This window comes from Rhinatrema bivittatum, chromosome 6, assembly GCF_901001135.1.
Source record: "Rhinatrema bivittatum chromosome 6, aRhiBiv1.1, whole genome shotgun sequence".
Taxonomy (NCBI): Eukaryota; Metazoa; Chordata; class Amphibia; order Gymnophiona; family Rhinatrematidae; genus Rhinatrema; species Rhinatrema bivittatum.
Genome location: NC_042620.1, coordinates 236458907 through 236477347, shown reverse-complemented (window position 1 = coordinate 236477347; position 18441 = coordinate 236458907). Strand labels below are relative to the sequence as shown.

General features: G+C 39.3%; 1 protein-coding gene across 2 annotated transcripts; it reads left to right on the top strand.

Moving 5' to 3' along the window:
* The first annotated feature begins 370 nt into the window (after positions 1 to 370).
* SPRY3 (sprouty RTK signaling antagonist 3) lies at positions 371 to 18218 on the top strand. Of its 2 annotated transcripts, none has more exons than XM_029606639.1 (3): positions 371 to 515; positions 1780 to 2016; positions 13190 to 18218. In XM_029606639.1, exon 3 carries the CDS (start codon positions 13293 to 13295, stop codon positions 14166 to 14168), a length of 876 nt encoding a protein of 291 aa, XP_029462499.1. In that variant the 5' UTR covers positions 371 to 515; positions 1780 to 2016; positions 13190 to 13292; the 3' UTR covers positions 14169 to 18218. The 2 variants fall into 2 exon arrangements, 1 of the variants encoding a protein (XP_029462499.1); XR_003857465.1 differs by lacking the exon at positions 371 to 515 and having other exon boundaries at positions 1294 to 2016; positions 13190 to 17827; positions 17877 to 18218.
* The last annotated feature ends 223 nt before the right edge of the window (positions 18219 to 18441 follow it).

The window sequence follows — 18441 nt, the reverse complement described above, 5'->3', positions numbered from 1 at the left end:
AATGACAGGATTAAAAAGAAAGGAGGTTAGCTAGCATGTTTTTTGTGCTTGGCCTCTATTGGATTGTTGAAAGGAATTTGACTGCTGGGGGACAGCTGTCCCACGATGAGCTACCCGCGGAAATCCTCCACATCTCTGGATCCTCAGGGGCCCATTTCATAAATAATTTTTATTTTTCAGTTAAGAATTACTGGGCAAGTTACAGGCAGAAACCTAATGACCCTAAAAAGGGATTTATTGATTGCAGAATCATTTCTTATTTAAACTAGTTTTTATTTACCTTTAGCGCATTTTTACACTATTCTTCTTGCTACCTTTCTTGTGCTTCAGTAAAGATTTTAGTTTGCCTCTGCAACACGAAAGTCTCATAGCTGACAAGATGCTGGGAATTATCGGATGCTGATATGGAGAGGTCTGTTGATGCCACAAAAATACCCCTGCTGTGAAAGAAGGAGAATGCAGGCTCAAAATGGATGTGACAAAATAGTGCTAAGCACATGGGAACAGACATCCAGGTGATTTTATAGGAACCCAAGCAGAGGCAGAACTTCCGTATACTTGGAACAGACACAAAGGGATCTTAACAGCAGGTCAAGGGGATCAGTCATTTAGTAGGAATTGTAGCAGCACAGTAGACACTCAGGTAGAGATGGACGGACTGAGTAGACCAAGAAGTCCTTTTTCTGCAGGTTTCACTATATCTCGAAGTCATACTTAACATCTGACAATGATGTAGCATTCCTAGACAGCTTTTCTATAGTATTCCTCTGGCAGTACCATGTGTTTGGCACACAATAGTCTGTTATACTGTAACTATGTTATTTTTATGGCAATGCTATGGCTTTGGCATATTCTAATCTAAACACATCATAATAAAGAGCTGGAGCTGGTGGCATAGAGTCTGGTGTAACGGTAGAGACAACAGTAATCCAGCAATGTGACAAAAGTTTTTCTTGGGATATTATTGCTGATGGCAGTAGAGAGAGAGAGAGAGAGGAAAAGATGAAGATAGAAAGGAAAGGAACATTAGGCAAGGAACAAAGGAAGGAAAGCATGCAAAATCATTTACGTGAGTGTGACGTTTAATGTAATTCCAGAAATGGAAAATCCGGAAAGTACAGAACATCGAGATTCAGAATGAAATATTTATATGGGTCCTCCTTAAAAATGTTTTTTTTTCCCCCTTCTTTTTTTTAATTCTGTTGCAGTCATTGCCCAGGGACCGGATACAGAAAACCCTATGGGGAGTGCTAATGGGCCGATTCAATTTCAGCTAGATGACGCCACTTAGCCAGGCATTAAGAGCTACAGCTCCGGGAAGGGAAGGCAAACGACAGAGAGAGAGAGAGAGAGAGAGAGAGAAATTATAGCATGAACAATAAACCCCACCCCCTTCCATCTTCCCTCTAGCCCATTCACAAGACCTCCAGAAAACATTCACATTCACAAAACAGCCAGCCTGCTTAACTAAGAACCCAGGACCCTGCAACCTTACAACCTCTTGCCTTTCCCTCTGTTTCTATACGCAGATAAATATTTATATATACATTTCTAACACGGGAGCACATAAACCTTGTGCACCAAACCGTATGCATGCACAGATGCATCGCTTTCAGCAGCCGCAGCTCCTGTTCGTCTCTCTGACCAGAGGACTTTCCACTTCCTGACAGCTTTCTGGGCAAATGAGGATTTTGCTATTCGCTCCATATATAACAGATGCAGGAAAAGAAAAGTCTTTGCCTTTCTCTCATACTTGATCATTTGTATCTGTTGCATCAGAGAGACAGAGCTTCGGGGAGACGCACACACATCTCCTTTGCCTGTTCCACTGACCGAGGAGGAGTTTTCATTCAGACTTTCTAAAGAGAGAGAGAGAGAGAGAGCGAGAGAGAGCGATACACAGAGGGGGAGAGCCAGAGAGCCAGAGAAAGTCAAGAACAGCAGAAGCCGCTGCACAAAGCTCAGCAGGAATTATTTCTGCAGTTATTACCAAGATGGGTCTACTCTCTCACCGAGGTAAGTCACTTATTCATGCAGAATGTGGTTTGTTTTTTAATAAATGCCATAAAGTGTGTAATATAAATACACATATACATTATATAGAACTCTGCAAGGTAAATTATGTGGTAAATTCATCTTTCTAATATTACTTTCTCAGCATTTGTATATCACTATGGATGATATCTGTCCCTCTGTCCACAGTATCTCTGCCTATGGATCTGTCTCAGAGTAGATAGGAGAATGGAAAGATAGCGCAGAACTTCCTTACTCTAAATAAATTATTGTTTATTAAATTGAAATAATGGAAAGGATTATTTTTCTTAATGTTCTGGCTAACTTACATATTGCAAACAGCAGGAAAGCAACCCTAAAAGCCAAGACAGAAGTCTTCTGTATATGCATAAAATATGGTGGATAATATCACTCAATTTCATTCATAGTACATTTGTACATTAAGTACATGCCAGGAAGAGCTTGAAGAGAGCTTTAGAATCTCCGTGCAATTGTATGGGGCCAGAGTATACGCTAATAATGACAAATTAGAGATTTGGAAAATGCTTATATGATATAGGTGAGATGAACTATCCTTGACTCAGAATGGAGGCAAAGAGCCTTCTGCCTACAGGTAATCTTGTCCCCTGAATTACGACATATATCAACTTCACTTTGTGAAGTGAAAATAAATCTGACCCAAGGATGCAGTCATTGCACTGCACCACACATGCACATTCTTCAGGAAGGCTGCAGCAGCATTAACAGGGGATACTGTACCAGTGCTGCCTGAAAGTCAATGGGTCCAGTGCCTCTTGTCAAGCATTGTTTGGGTTTACTGGGCAGCGTCAACTATTTTATGACAAAACTTTGAAACATAATTGTGTTCATGTTATAATATGGGGTAGGCAACATGAAGTCTGTGGGTGGTGGGTAAGGTCCCCTGATGAAGTCTGCAGAGGGGGCCCCTTGGGGAAGTTTTCCTCAGACGAGGGGGGGATTCCCATGATGGATTCTGGTGGAGGAGAGGTCCATTAGGAAATCAGTGTATCAAAGCCTGTAATGTCCCCAGCACTTCTCTCCTCTCCTCTTGCTGCAGGTAGTGGTTGCTATTGCCGCTATCGTTTCAAGCACTATAAAGTGGGAAGACATAAAAACGACTGCCAGGGTATTCATGCTTCCGTTGCACCTCTCCTGGGACAGGGAAGTCTCTTGGAAAGACAAGAAACAGATTCTGCTTCCAGTAGACACCATGTGCTCTTCCTTTCTGCTGGCCCTGAGGATCCCCCTCCACCCTCTTTCCTCAGATCTCTGCCTCCCTTTCTCCACCAGCCCCAGCCAGTGCTCAGGAAGGGCAGCATCTCCTAGCACCCCCCGCTGGATCTGGTGCAGGGATCCTCATCAAATTCCCAGCTGAAGTGCTATGGTGCGAGCCTGAGAGGGAGTGGAGGAGGCAAAACAGAAGAACGCTTAGAGGACATGTAACAGGAATTCTACCTGGTCCAGGCAGACCATACCAGATTACAATGCTGGTGGCATGCACAAGTATTTTCTAAAGCCTCAGATCTGCCATTCTGAAGCAATGCAAGATTAGCATGCTCAAGGTGTGGATTTTGAAAATACTCAGGGCGTTGGCATTGTAGCTCAGAATGGTGGCTTGGGCAGAATATGCTTGCATGCTAGCGCGTGGCATGCATGCTGGGGATTGCTGAATCCTGTACTTGTTTTCTTCATGTGCATGCAACATAGCAAATGATGGCAGATAAGGCCAAACTGGACCATTCGGTCTGCCCTGTTGTCTTCTTATCTGATTCTCTATTAGTTTGGGAAGATGAGCATATAAATTGCTCTATTTAAATCAATGCCATCTCCTTATCATGTCTTTCACCCAAACTCTCATCCCTAGTCATACCATTGCGCTCAATACCTGTCCCAAACATATTTAAATTCTGTTATGGTGATGGCCTGCACCACCTACACTTGGTAGGTATTCCATGCCTTATCATTTGCTTTTTTGGTGCTTACAAAACTTATTAATCCAATATCCAGACCTTTCCTATGTTTTTCCAGCAAATTTTGCAGTAATGCACAATCCTTCAACATTTGTGTGGTTATTGTCTGAAACAACCAGTTTCCCCCTACTTGCTAATGTTAGCTTTTTAACCATTGCTGCTCTGTGTGGGTTACCCCAGCCTGCTTGGAAATCCAATGTGCCTTATCTCTGTTGTTAGGGTTGTGCATTGCTGTTTCATAGTTACAACATGTTCGTAATTAGTATCTACAGCTACAACAAATACAAAGATAGATGGGGAATTAACTCAAGGAAAGTAATTTTTAAAGATGCGCTTGTAGGAAACACTGTGTTTTATCCTCAGAAATGACTTTTTACAAAATTGCCCACCTGATATACAGGTAAACATATGTGCGTATATCCTGTTTGCATATAGGTTTACTAACTGAGAGGAGGAATTCCAGGGGTGGTGGTAGGGGGGAGTTTGGACTTATGTGCATGCTTTTGGATTTTCGATAATTATGTATATACATTTTCCTGAAATGTTTCAGTGCACATAATAGCAGATGTAATTGTGGAGGGATTATTTTCAGTGTGGATTTATGTGCGTAAGCCAGCTTTGAAAATTGGCGTATCTTGCATATGATTTTGCCACCTAATTTAAGTGGGCTGTTTGAAAATTACCCCCCCCCCCCATAGAGGCCAGTTTTCAAACCTCAAGGAGAGCTTGTCTGAGAATTTGTACCTGTGGGCCTGCAAGCTGATTTTCAAAGGGAAAGTCCCCACACAGTTTCACTTTGAAAATTCTAGGCGTTTCTCTTTGGAAATTCTGTGCTGGCTAGTGCTACAGGAATACTTTACCCCATATACTTGGTAGGTGCAAAGTACATGGGAAACAGCAGGAACAGAGATTTAAAAATGAAATTCCCACAAGTACTTCCACGGGCCCACCTTAACATCACCCCAAGAGCTGCCCCTTTCCCCTATGGGAAAAATATGCATATTATGAACCATATGTTTATTTTTTTTATGGGAGGGAGGAGAATTTCAAAGGTTTTTTTTTTTGTCAGGCAAACATAAGTTTACCTGTGGAAATCTATTTGAAAATTGACCTCCCCCCATATTATATATTAATCTTTATCTTTACAGATCTCCTGTTTCAAATAGTGCATAGTGTCAATTCTTATAATGCCATAGACCTGATAATGCAGTGCATCTTATTTTTCATTATTAGAAGTTATAAAAAGCAACTATGCCATGACAAAGCAGACAATATAAAATCTAGCTGCCATCAGTATCCCTTAATTGCTCCTCTGCAAGTTGCGAATAATGAGATCTTGCTTTTCTCATGAGGAAAGATTGCATGTATTCAGGATTCTTAGGGCATAAGTACAGTATTAGTACAAGTATATCATCAAATGATAGATCTCCAGACGGGTAGGCATGGTACATTCCTATATAGCATGATATCTAAAAGGAAAGCACTTTAGGAGTTAATTTTGTTAAAAGGGATACCATTTTAAAATCTAGTTGGGAAAGTTAATAATTATAATTATGACCTAAAAATGTATTTACTGTTTGACTTAGAATATGAACATTGAAACAGAATGGGATTGTTATCCCAGTAACTGAAAGCTGATCTTGTAAACCATTGAGATCTTATTTTAGAATGACAGTATATAAAACACCTAAATAAATAAATACATAATTTTAGAACACTGTTTCAGAAAAGCATCAGTCCCATGAACTAAGATGTCATCTTCCTAACTTGTGTGCCCAATTTGTTGATATAATCACCAAAACTGTAAATAATATTCAGCAGCATTACACAGATCCTGTGAATTCTGAGAAAGAAACAGAATGGCAGAGATTTTTAGGTAGCTTTATCTCAAGTAATCAGAATTACCAGCTGTAGACAACTAAAGAAAAAAGTAGAAGACAAGTCATCCACCAAATCTGCTTCTGTAATCATGCAAATGATATATAGTTTGAATGTCTTGAGGTCAGGCCATTGTCCAGTTTTTATTGCCTACAAATAAAATGATCATTGCTTTCAAGATACAAATGTGGAAAATACATAGGCAAAGAGGCACTATCTGGAAAGGCTATTAGAAAAAAGGCAGAAACAAAGTGGCTTACTTTCAAACAGCATCTGAACCAGACAAGGTCAGACATTTCCCATGAGGTAGGAGTTTGGTTAATGCTTTCATTGAATGGTTTATTATTTATAATATTCAGGAGGACATGTAGTATTTAAAGGCAGAGAGATACTACAGACAGGCAGGGTTTCAGTTAACCAGAATGTAATATCTATACGAATAATCGAGCAGAAGCAAACAACTTCCAAAAAAACCCAAAAACCCCAAAACTTTCTTACTCTTTTTTTAATACCCTTTTAATAAATACCCCAAATATGGTGTTTGTTACTGTTAATATGCTGGCTTCTAAATGTAAGACTACTACCCAATTCAGTTCATGGAATGATTTTAATTCCAAAAGTTAAATGTGCACAAGGTGTTTTTAATTGATGTGAAAGGTGTGTGTGTGTGTTGTGTGTATATTACGTGTGTGTGCACGTGCCAAGTACAAGAATAAGTGATGGGAGTTGTGCAATGGAAATTGTCCCTTTCCTTCTTTCAGGTGTAATCCTCTATGAAATCTGCAGTGAAAAAAAGCAAAACCTCGTATTTTGAGAAAAATTCCTCCAAATTATATATGCATTAAAACAAACTAAAGCACTTAGCACTGATTACCAATCAACTCCTCTAAAATATCGACCGGAGCCATTTAAAAATGGGAACTTTAAATTACATCTGTTAGAATATAGCTGTAGGATTGTCCAGAATTGTAAATATGTTGTTTTAACTATTTTCATTTCATTTGGGATGAAACTGATCACTCCCTCGGGCTGCTTCCATGGGTGAAGTCCGTTCTCCCCCTAGATTTGCTTATGTGATTGTAATTGGATTGTTTTCTTCATTTCTCTGCTGATTGCCCATGCCTGCCTGCTCCTTCTGGTGACTTTTTCTGTTTCCTTTTGCCTACGCTTGCAGTATCTATTTCAGTCCATCCTGCCGGATCGGATTCAGCACGTCCGGAATGGCAAACAATTTATTGTCATTCAATCCCTTTTTTATCCTGTTCAGCCCTTAGCTGTCTCCGCGGGGTCCTAAGGCATTCGGTTCAGTTCAACAACCTTATCTTCTGGGTCTTAGTGCCCATTCAGTTCTGTTTACGCCCCAAAGCCACGTTTTCTTACCACAATTCCAGATTAGTGTGCTGTTTCTTATCCACCGAAAACCACAGTAATACAAAATAGAATACCAGAATGTTTAGTTTAATACTAAAATAATTACTAAGAAAAAAACCTTAATACATTTACAATTTAACACTAGTAATTTACCATGAATCACAACAGAGGCAAAAAGCAGTATTTGGACTGCTGAAAAATAATGAAATTATTTTTTAAGGAGACAGGGGAATTCCTAACACAGCAATAAAATTAGAGCTAAGGATTTTGCTCTTAATATTGTTACCATATAATCATGGCCATTTTTGTCTCTAAAAGATGCCAAAAAAGTTTAAAAAAAAAAAAAAGAAAGCTATTTTAGCACATAAAATATATACTAATCCCACAGATCCAAAACAACTACTAAAGGCAAAAGAGTCTACACATAGTGGAGAAAAAAAACACTGATAGCATTTCAACTACTGCTATATTCATCTAGCTGTTTTGGAACTGTGTGATTTGTTTATATTTTATGTGTAATTTTTTTTTAAAGCTTTTTAAACATCCTTTGGAGATAAAAATGGTGGCCATGATTATGTGGAAGTGATAATAAGAGCAAAATCCTTAGTTCTAATTTTAATGCTGTGTTATGAATTCCCCTGCCTCTTTTTTAAATCATTACTTTATTTTTTTAGCAGTCCAAATTACGTTTTTATTTCTGCTGTGCTTCATGGTATATTACGAGTTTAAGGCTAAGCAAGCTTTTTGCTGGAATGCAGCATATAGAGTTCCTTAAAATACTTTGTTTGACTGACTTAACTATTTAGTGGAGGAGTAGCTTAGTGGTTAAAGCATAGACTACAGACCAGGATTCAAATCCCTCTGCCACTCTTTGTGACCTTGGGTAAATCACTTTATCCTCTATTACCTCAGGTACAAACTTACTGCCTGATTTACTAAGGCTTTTCTCCCATTCTGTGTCTATGGGAAAACACCTTGATGAATCAGGCCCTTAGACTCCCTCTGGGGAGAGGGAAATACCTATAGCACCTGAATGTAATCCACTTTGAAGTGCTGAAAAGCAGAATATAAATCAAATAAATAAAAAATGTCTTCTGCTTTCAAAAAAAAAAATATAACTAACCAACTTAACCATGTAAAATTAGATTTAAACTTACATTAGTGGACTGAGCATTTCCTTTGGTTAATGACCTACCTTGGACTTTCAACTATTGTAGGCAAGGTATTAAATTGACATTAAATATCCTTCTCCTGGAAAATGTTTTATTAATTCAGTCTACTCTTCTTATCCACTGGAATTTTGTATCTGTTTAGTTTGCTAAGTTGGGTGATAGTCATCATTTTACCTGTTTCATATTTTTTCCCTTTTTCTCTCCCCTGGATTATCCTGGCAATTAATTTAGATTCCCATGCCGGTGGAGAATTGATAAGGATTCCTCCTTAAAGACTGAATCCTGCACTGCAATTTAGATGCCTGCAGGAGTGGTCAGTTCTGCAGTGAATATTAGTAGTCACTCTTCTGGGATGCAAGCCTATGTCCTCTACGATGTTCTCCAACTCCAGCAGTCCTAACAAATAGACCAGCTGATCCCTCTAGCTCTAACAGAAAGGAAATGTGAATCCCACCATTTCTAACAGAGGTGACCTGAACCCTGCTTGCCTTGATGGACAGAAAACTTACACTTGAGTCTCCCCGGGGCAGCATTCCTACCACACCAATCAGCTAGCCAAGCCAGCTGTTCTAAAACATTGAATATTGGCAGAGTACCAGCTCAGTTTGTTGTTTGACAATGCAATACTTATTTAATCTGAAGGTCTTATCCATTGGGTCCTAGTAAAGTGGGGCTTTTTTGTGTGCGTTTCTTACTGCTGTATTCTTCTGCATGTTCAGACTCTTTCTCATCTAGTGAGTCAAATACCTGGTCAATCTGTTAGTCTTATTCCTTGGATCCTAATACCCTCTTATCCATTGTTGCTAGAGTGCTGCTATACTGTTCATGTTTGGAGTTCATTTATCCCATAGCTTTACTAGAGGACTATCAAACTTGAGTTCTAGAGGATTTCAGATATCCATGGCTTTAGTTTGGATTAATTTATATATTTTAGATATTCTGAAAATCAGATTTGATTATGGCCCTTAAGGACTGGAGTTTTTCCACTCTGTCTTTTGTTAATTAAAGTATTTTGATTTTGCAGTGATCAATCCCATTTTAGTACTACAGGGTGGCCCATGGAAAAGTAGCCTGTCTCCAATGCACTAGTATTGGAGGCAGGCTACTTTTCCATGGGCCACCCTGCACTTTCATAATGAACTGGGCCCCTTACTTTTAATTTTAATTTCTATTATAAAGAGCCCCTATGTAATTAAAAGCATTAGCAGGACTAAAATCATAGAATGCCTGGCGGCAGCACTGTAAACAAATGAATTTGGTAAAACTGTCATAGTGAGTATGAATCAGAACCATCTGATCATTTTACCCAGGACCCAGGAATCTACTTATTTGGTCTATGCTTGATACCCATAGCATGTGAGTAACCTTTATGTGCTCAAGCTACTATTCTCTTTCATTTAGTTATAGTTTGCAGTCTGTTTGGTTTGCCATCTGTAGCACCTGGGCCAAGATGTACTATTTATAATGGATTCTAATCCTTCATACGTAGTCACACAGTGTCCTAGGTTCTACTGTTTTATCTGTTTGATATGATCTTCATAAATATGGCTTAGCTTCTAGAATTCTCCTGTCTGGTTTCACACCTGTTTTTATTGTATCTGAATAGTCTATATTTGTTCATTAATTTATTGAATTCTTAAAGCTAGCCTTCTTACACATATTGAATCCAAGTATTTTACTACTACTACTACTACTACTACTACTACTACTTGAATATGCAGAGAGGAAGCATAATGTATTGAATCTGGAAGTCTATTCCATGCATATGGCACAGCAAGGTGAAAAACATGGTGTTGGGACTTGGCAGTGAAAGAGACAGACACAGACAAGAGCAACTTGCCTGATGAATGGAATTCACTAGGAAGGGTGTAGAGAGAAAAGAGAAGATAGGTAATTAGGAGCTGCAGAATGAATGCCTTTGTAGGTGAGTAAGAGAAGCTTGAACCATATTCAGAGGTTGAGTAGCCAATGGGTAGCTAATATAGTGATGTGAGAAGAAAGGGTACATGGTCATGGTGACCTTGAAGGAAGATAAAAAATTCAGACGAATTTTCAATAGATTGCAGTGAAGAAAGATGGTTCAACAAGAAGTTCATGAAAAGCAAGTTGTAGTAGTCTAAGCAGGAGGTGATATGATCACTTTAGTGGCATACTCAGAAAGAAAAGGATGAATTTTAGCAATATTATAGTGGAAGAAACATATTTTAGCAGTATTTTGGATGTGTATAGATAAGAAAAGAGATGCATCAAAGATGACCTCACAGTTGTCGGCTGAGGGACCTGGAAGGATGAGAGCATGATTCCACAGAGACAGAAAAAGAGGGAAGAAGGAAAGTGGGTTTGGTGGGAAAGACAAGAAGTTGCATCTTGGCCATGTCAAGTTTAAGGTGGCAGGGGGACATCCAGGCAGTGATGTCAAATAAGCAGGCTGAGATTTAGGTCTGAATTGTTAGTAACATTTCTGAGGTAGAGAGGTAAATATGGGAGTCATCAGCATAGAAGTCATACTAGAAGCCATGGAGGAAATCAGATGACCAAGGGGAGAAGTGGAGAGAAAAGGGCTCAAGACTGAACCTTGAGGCAAACCAACTGCAATAGCAGTGCTGGAAAAACCTCCAGAGGATACAGTAAAAGTACAATGAGAGTGGTAAGAAGAAAACTAGGAGAGATCAGTGTTCTAAAATCTAATGGAATGCAGTGTGTCAAGGAGTAGACCATTATCACCAGTGTCAAAAGCAGCTGATAGATCAAGGAGGATAAGGATCATGCAAAGGACCTTGTCCTTGGCCATGAAGAGATCATCTCTCTATTCTCTCATTTATAACCTCTGCAGTTATCCTGGAAGCTCATTATATCATTTATCTTTTCAGTCTAATGGAAATAAAGGTCAGTACACAAGTTGTAGGTGATACCTTTTTATGACATTAACTTAATAAATGGTGACTACATGTTAAGGGTAATACTCCCTTCACCAGTTCAGTGCAAAGTAAGCTATGGAGGATACCGTCTCAATAGCCAAATAAATTGTAGGTTGGATAACAAATTTGTATTCAGGAATCCACATCTTTAGCTCATTTTTCACTTACCTGATAAAGGGCGTATAACTCTCAAAAGCTAGTCACAGATGTATTATGCTATCTCAATAAAAAGATATCACCTACAGCTTGTTTGTTGAACTTTAATATTATCTTCTAAGTAGACCAGCAGGGCAAACACAGAACTCTAACAGTCTGTAATTTGCATCCTCTGAAACCAGTTCTCTGTCTTTTCAAGCTGTATTTAACAAAAAGTGCAATAGTCCTGGTGGTTTATCAATCTGCTATGGTGAGCATTACGCTTGAAGTTTATTACTTGCTGAAATTGCATCACATTGGTAGACATTTCCAGGCTTCTACAGTACCCATGCAGAACCTTCACTGGGGGTTTCCCAGCTGGAACTGACTTAGAAATGTGGATAGCTAAATGAATACGAAATGTAGTCTGTTATGTGGTATTTTTTTCCTCTTAGAAATGATCAAAGAATATGTTTGTTTTTTTTTCAGATGAAAAGTAGGGAGGGTTTTTGAATATTTTTGAATGTGCTGCTAGGTTAACCTAGTTTATGAAAATCAGTCTTTCAAATGTTCTCCATTGTGCATTGTTAGATATGACCTAGTGTTTTTCTTATTTAATTCTGCTACTGATTAGGCTGGATTAAAATATAAAAAGATGGGTGGACTCTTAAAGATGTAATCTTTAAGGGATTTGAGCTGTTGTGCTGCCAAACCTGTGGATTTCAGGTTACCTAGAGTGATATGGGTTATATACTGCAGTGGAAGTTATTATTTGGTGTTAATTTGATGCATTGTTTCTTTTTAAGAATGAACTGAGACTGCATGAGCAATAAACTGACGCAGCCTTACTAGTGTGTTGATACTTCACAAAGCACGGTGTTAAAGAACCATAAGGGGTACTGATATAGTCTACCGTGTTTTTAACTTATGGAAATTCATTTTGATTGACATCTAAGCTGTGATGTACACTCAGTATGCCACAGTCATGTATTATAAAACTGCGTCAATCAGCAGGCCTTCTATTCATAGCTGTGACATCACAGTAAGGCACAACAGCTCTGAGAGGTTATTAATCCCCTATAGAGGGAAATGTCATCTTAAATTAGATAGCTAAGTAGTTAAGTTAAAATGGATAGGATAAGTTTAATTTTAAGAGGAATTAAGTGTGTGCAGCTATTGCTTTAAAAAACTCATAGGTAAAATGCTAGAATTGGAATTTGGAAAATGTAGTAATAATTGTCTTATTGATTTTTACCATTAAGGTGAAACAGTGTGAGAAAATCAGTGAAATCTATCATTTATGGAAAATTCATTATAATTACATCTGTTAGAACTTAGTCTTCAAATTGCTTGATTCTTCTAAAGTTTCTAGTTATATTAATGCCCATTGTTTATATGCTATAGACACTTCACTGTGACATCTCCAGAGGAATCTGGTGGAATCTGTGGGTCTCTTTTACATGTATAGATCTTAACAATAAGTACCAACAACTGAAAATAGTATAGTCATAAAATGTGTAAGCAATATATTATAATACCATTTAATTTTAATTTTAATTGACTGTCATTATTGCTCTTTAAAATTAATGCATGCTTTTGTGATTATGAGATCATAGAAACTACAGCTGAAACTTATCATCTCAGAGTATTGTTTAATGATTGCAGTAATAACGTACTATAAAGTGTGGTCTTTCTCTTTCTTTTCGTTTAGGATTTTCAGATGTACCCTGACACCACTGTTCTACCAAATCCTTGTTGCTACTTAAAGCGCCACTCTCATTATAAGCACAATTAAAGATAAGAGGCAGGAAAAAATGGATCCATTTGTTGCTGATGTCCAGCAGGTCCTCTCGATTGATCAGATTCGCTCCATCCGGGCCAACAATGACTATGTGGACAGGCCTGTTACAGTGCCCTTTAGGCAGGCACGATCCAGTCCATCCCTCTCGCAACAAGCCCCAAAACAGGAGTGGTCCCAGGATCATCTGGTGTCTTCCGCTCACCAGGACCTTCACCATAGCCAAAACCACCATCACCAAACTCGACATTCGCAGCATGACATGAGCCATTCTAGTACCATCGGTTCTGTCTCCCGTAGCACCACTGCATCAGATCAGAGACTGCTAACAGGGATTACTCCTTCACATTCTGGAAGCTCCCTCATCATGATGCATTCCAAAACAGGTGACTTAAAGCCTGAGGAGCACATGAAAGGGATGATTGAAAAACCTAACCTCCATGCTGGTCATCTCTTCATCTGCGAGGAGTGTGGGAGATGCAAATGTGATGAATGCACCCTTGCCTGCAGCCTGCCATCCTGCTGGGTCTGCAATCAGCGCTGCCTCTGTTCTCCGGAAAGCGTCATTGAATATGGAACTTGTCTTTGCTGTGTGAAAGGCCTCTTCTACCACTGCTCCTCTGATGATGAGGATAACTGTGCTGATGACCCCTGTTCCTTCAGCCAGGGATCCTGTTGTGCGCGTTGGGCAACCATGAGCTTCCTCTCCCTCTTCATGCCCTGCCTGTGCTGCTATCTTCCTGCCAGGGGTTGCCTCAAACTCTGCCAGAGAGGTTATGATAGAATAAAAAGGCCTGGCTGCCGTTGCAAGAACCATACTAACACCGTCTGCAGGAAGATCTCTTCATCCAGTGGCACACCATTCCCCAGGCCTCTGGATAAACCAGTATGACCTCCTGGTGAGCAGCAGGCCAGGTTTTCTTCTTCTTCACCCCCTTTCTGCTGTGTACCCTTTGGAAAGATCAGTTGCTGAGCATCCTAGGAAATGGTGAAGCAAATTCTAAGACAGAAAGTTTCCAAAAAGCAAAAGCAGTTTGATTCATGGATTTGCACATTTTGGCAAAGGAAAAGGAACCAAAGAATCTGGAGCTGGACACAGCCATCCCATGCACTACCTGGGTTTTTAACCTTAGCCATAGGCACTTTGTTGCAGTAACAGCATTGTGAAGTCTTGAGGTTCCACAATGGCCAAATGGTCATTGAACGCCTTAGCAGCTGTTCTTCCACTTTGCATTTTGAAAGGGTGAAAAGCACGCGCACCATAGTCCTCAAGGGTCTAATGAAACATTATACCCACTTTTTTCTCCCTGACATTGTTTCTCCAAGGCTTTAATAAGTCCATTCCTTGCAGTGCTATTGCCAGTCTTTGTAAAGGGGAAGGGTCTCTTGCATCAGGTGTACTAACCAACTAGACTCAAGTACTCACACTGTGCCCAACCCTCCCAGGGCCATGCAATGCTGTCAGTCCTTTGAAGGTTCTAACGAGAAAAGACAGACACACATGTACTGGGCTATCCTTGAGGCAAGAGAAATAACAAGAAAAAAAAAACTGACTGTGCTCCTTCTCAGTCTATACATGGAACAATGGTGGAATGTTAAATCATGAGGGGATGGAAAGAGGGTCAGAGAAGAGGCAGCGGGTCAGAGGCAGAGAGAGTACGCCAACAGCTGCACGATGTGTGCTGCAGTAGGGGGATGATACACATGCAAAAGTTTTGGTGGTTCCGATCTAGTGAGGGATTTCCACTTGGGCACCGGGCAGATTCACTGTGTCACTGCCTATACAAGTATTGTATGCTATATGAAGTAAACAAAACACCCCAGTTCTTTAAAGACTTTACACATGCCTGCAGGTGCCTTTAGCTGATACCCAAAGAAAACGTAAGGAGCTTTTGTTTCGCAGTGGAGAGATGGTTCAAATATGATTAGAGCAAAGAAAATGCCATTATTGAAAAGAAATGTGGTTTGTTTGGTTTTTTTTTTTTTGCATCCATACATATGTAGCAAACTATAAGCGATAGCACCCAACAGGCTGTTGGTTCTTGTTGGAAAAACTGCATGCTCTTTCATTGCTGTGCTGCAGGAAGTGAACCCCGAGTGCCTTTAATCATCCAAGATCTGTGTTTATCCTAGCGCAAACACATCTAGTCTGTTGTGTCTTGTTGCTTTTCTGAAATGGATGGCCCAATTTCTAAACAAACCAAACCAGGAAAATACCTCTGAATACTGTATCTGACTTCCTAACTTGGACATTCATGCTGTGATTTCCATTTCTTCAGGCTATTTTATAACATATACAGTACATCATAACAGGGATATTTTATTTCATGGGTTATGAAGTCCAAGAAGTAGAGACCTGAAGTCAATGATTTAATTAGTCACAATGGGTGAGAAAAAAATACATGCAACTCCTTGAGAAGATACTTTCTTTTTATTTAATATATGTAGAGAATAAGATAAGGAGGATGCATGTATTTTTATAGCATTCTTTGAAGAAAAACCTTCTGAAATTATATAATGAAAATATTCTCTACATATGTGAAAGAAATTGTTTTATATATATACACACACACACAGAGAAAGAGAGAAACACACATATGTGCAATATATGTATGTGTGTCTATATAAATCCTCTTTACATAAGAATGCATAAGGAAAACAGCTATGAGAGTGAGGCAACACTACGAAGGAGAGAGAAAGGAATAGCAAAACACATACAATTAAATCCTCTGTGATTTCAAAGTTCCTACCAAGGCATAATTGTCATTGTAGATGCAGGTGATGACATATGTACTGATTCCACCTCTTTATCTAGAATTACTCTGATATATTTTTGTATATATATATAAATATATATATATAATATAATGTTACAATTATTATTATTATTATTATTAATAGTTATAATAATAATAATAATGCTGTGAATGGTGCCATATACACGGTTTGGTTTCTTGGTACATTTACACTCAGATGACTATCTAAATCTATTATGCTACAGTATTTCTAGTCCTTCACTGTGTAACCTGAGTATCTCTCAGTCTCTCCAATAAACAGAGCTCTCTGTATTCTGCCTCGCATGTAGGGGATAGAAGGGCCAGACTCAATTATCATCCCTATGAGGCTGCAGTGGGATCCACACTCTGTCTGAAGTTCACTCAGAGGCTAGGCTTGCAGTTTGGCGATGCTTCTCCTTTGGCATTATTGCCTTTCTAAAGGGAATTTGCCGTCATCTTTCCAGCAGGCAGTAGAAGCCCAGTTGCAAACTGGAACCTATGATATCCATTTCAGAGATGGGAAGGGGGAAGAGTGCAAGCAGAGCTCCTGACAAACATTGCTAAACCTGTACCCAGGTGGAACGAGGAGACGATAAAAAGGTTGGGGGTATTTAGAACTAAAATAATGAATGCCACAGCCTTTTTTAAAGGAGCAGAGGGCATAATACCTCTGAAATGAGAAGTGGTAATGTCTGATGCGCAGTGTGAAAAGAGAAACAGAGGGAAATATGTCACTCTTCTTGGAAAATGGTGGCATGCATGCCTAAATAATTTAATGCAATATGCTGGGCTGCTATCTGTGGCATATCTTATCGAATTGTGCTTAGTGGAAGTCAGTGTTTGGGTAAGAAAAAAATGACTTCTGTTTTATCATTAAATCACATTACCCTACAGCATGGGAAATGGTGTGGCAAACATGAATACATGGCACTGCCGAGAAAAGTATTTGTTCTAAATATATGATACATAATGAATGCCTCTCCCAAGCCACTCCTGGCTAAACTAATGTGAGGGACAAAAAACAGAGGCACCATTCGCAGCGCTGAGAAATTATAATAGTAAGAGCCAAGTCTGTATTTACAATTTGTGGTCCCTTCTCCCAAAATGATATTTTTCCATACAATCTTGTGCATTCCAACAAAGGTTTTCTTTTAAACAGGATGCAGTCCTCTTTTGTAACAAGAAATAAATTCAACATTGATTTTCCCGGGCCCTGCACTGAAGCCATAGTAGCGGGGTGACTGACTGCCAGTATTCACATCTGTATTTGGAACAGAAAGGAGATTTACAGCAAATTCATAAATGCATCTATCACAGCATACAACAGTCAAATATTTCAAATCCTCTAGCATCAGAGACTAAGCCCAAAGTAAAAGCCTGTCTTATAGTGAACTCCCATTACCAAATTTTGTATTTGGCAATGGCTCCATACTCATTGTGGTCTTTCTCTTTAACTCTGTCTATTTCTGACCCTTTTTCTAATTGCAATACTTTTTCTCCCCCTTGCCAAAATAGATTGTGATAACTCAAAGTGGGGTTTCTTTCTGTTTGTGACATCAGGCACTGACAATCTCATTGTCTGCTGGTGTTACTTGAGTTGGAAAATAGAGTTTGAGCATCACAGTCCATTTTCACTGAGCAGCAAGCGAGAGAGACAAATGTGGCCATTTATAAGCTGAGCAGGTATGATTTAGAAGATGTAGAGCAGATACACACTCAGATCACCAAGCATGTCATTTTCATAATATGATTTTCAGCACCAAGGAACTGGGAGGTAAATTTTCAAAAGACATAGCCCCCCCGTTGCATGGGCAACAATGGAGTTAATCCCAAAAGTCAACTGTATGTGGGTAAGTGGATTTTCAGTCACTAAAATTTACATCATATTTTCATAACACACACAAAAAAAGAAGTGCTCCAGGGGGTAGGGGTGGGAGCAGCTGCGAGGGAGTGGCTTGTATTAGACGTCTACGTGTACCTTGCATTTTTCAAAAGGTGCACACATAGGCATGCGGCCAGAACACCTAACTTTATACTCCCATTGAAAGGATAAGCCTAACAAATCTGGCCTGTAAGACGTTGCAAAAAAAAAACAAACAAACCCATATGCAAACTGTTTTCAAAAGGGAATATCGCACTCTTTTGCAAATCAGGTCCTCTGTAGGCAACCCACAGGTCTTCTTTTTAATTTTAAAAACTGCTGTACATTTTCACACAACGACTTAAACTCCATTACACCAACCAGTGCTGACCATTGTCTGTCCAACATAGCAGAGACTGTCTCACTGTGAAAACACATGATTTCAAAAAATACAGTCTCTGTTGTCAGGGCGTTCATTGTAGCAAGGTCCTGCACTGCAGAATTACAATAATATCTTGGGATTAAAT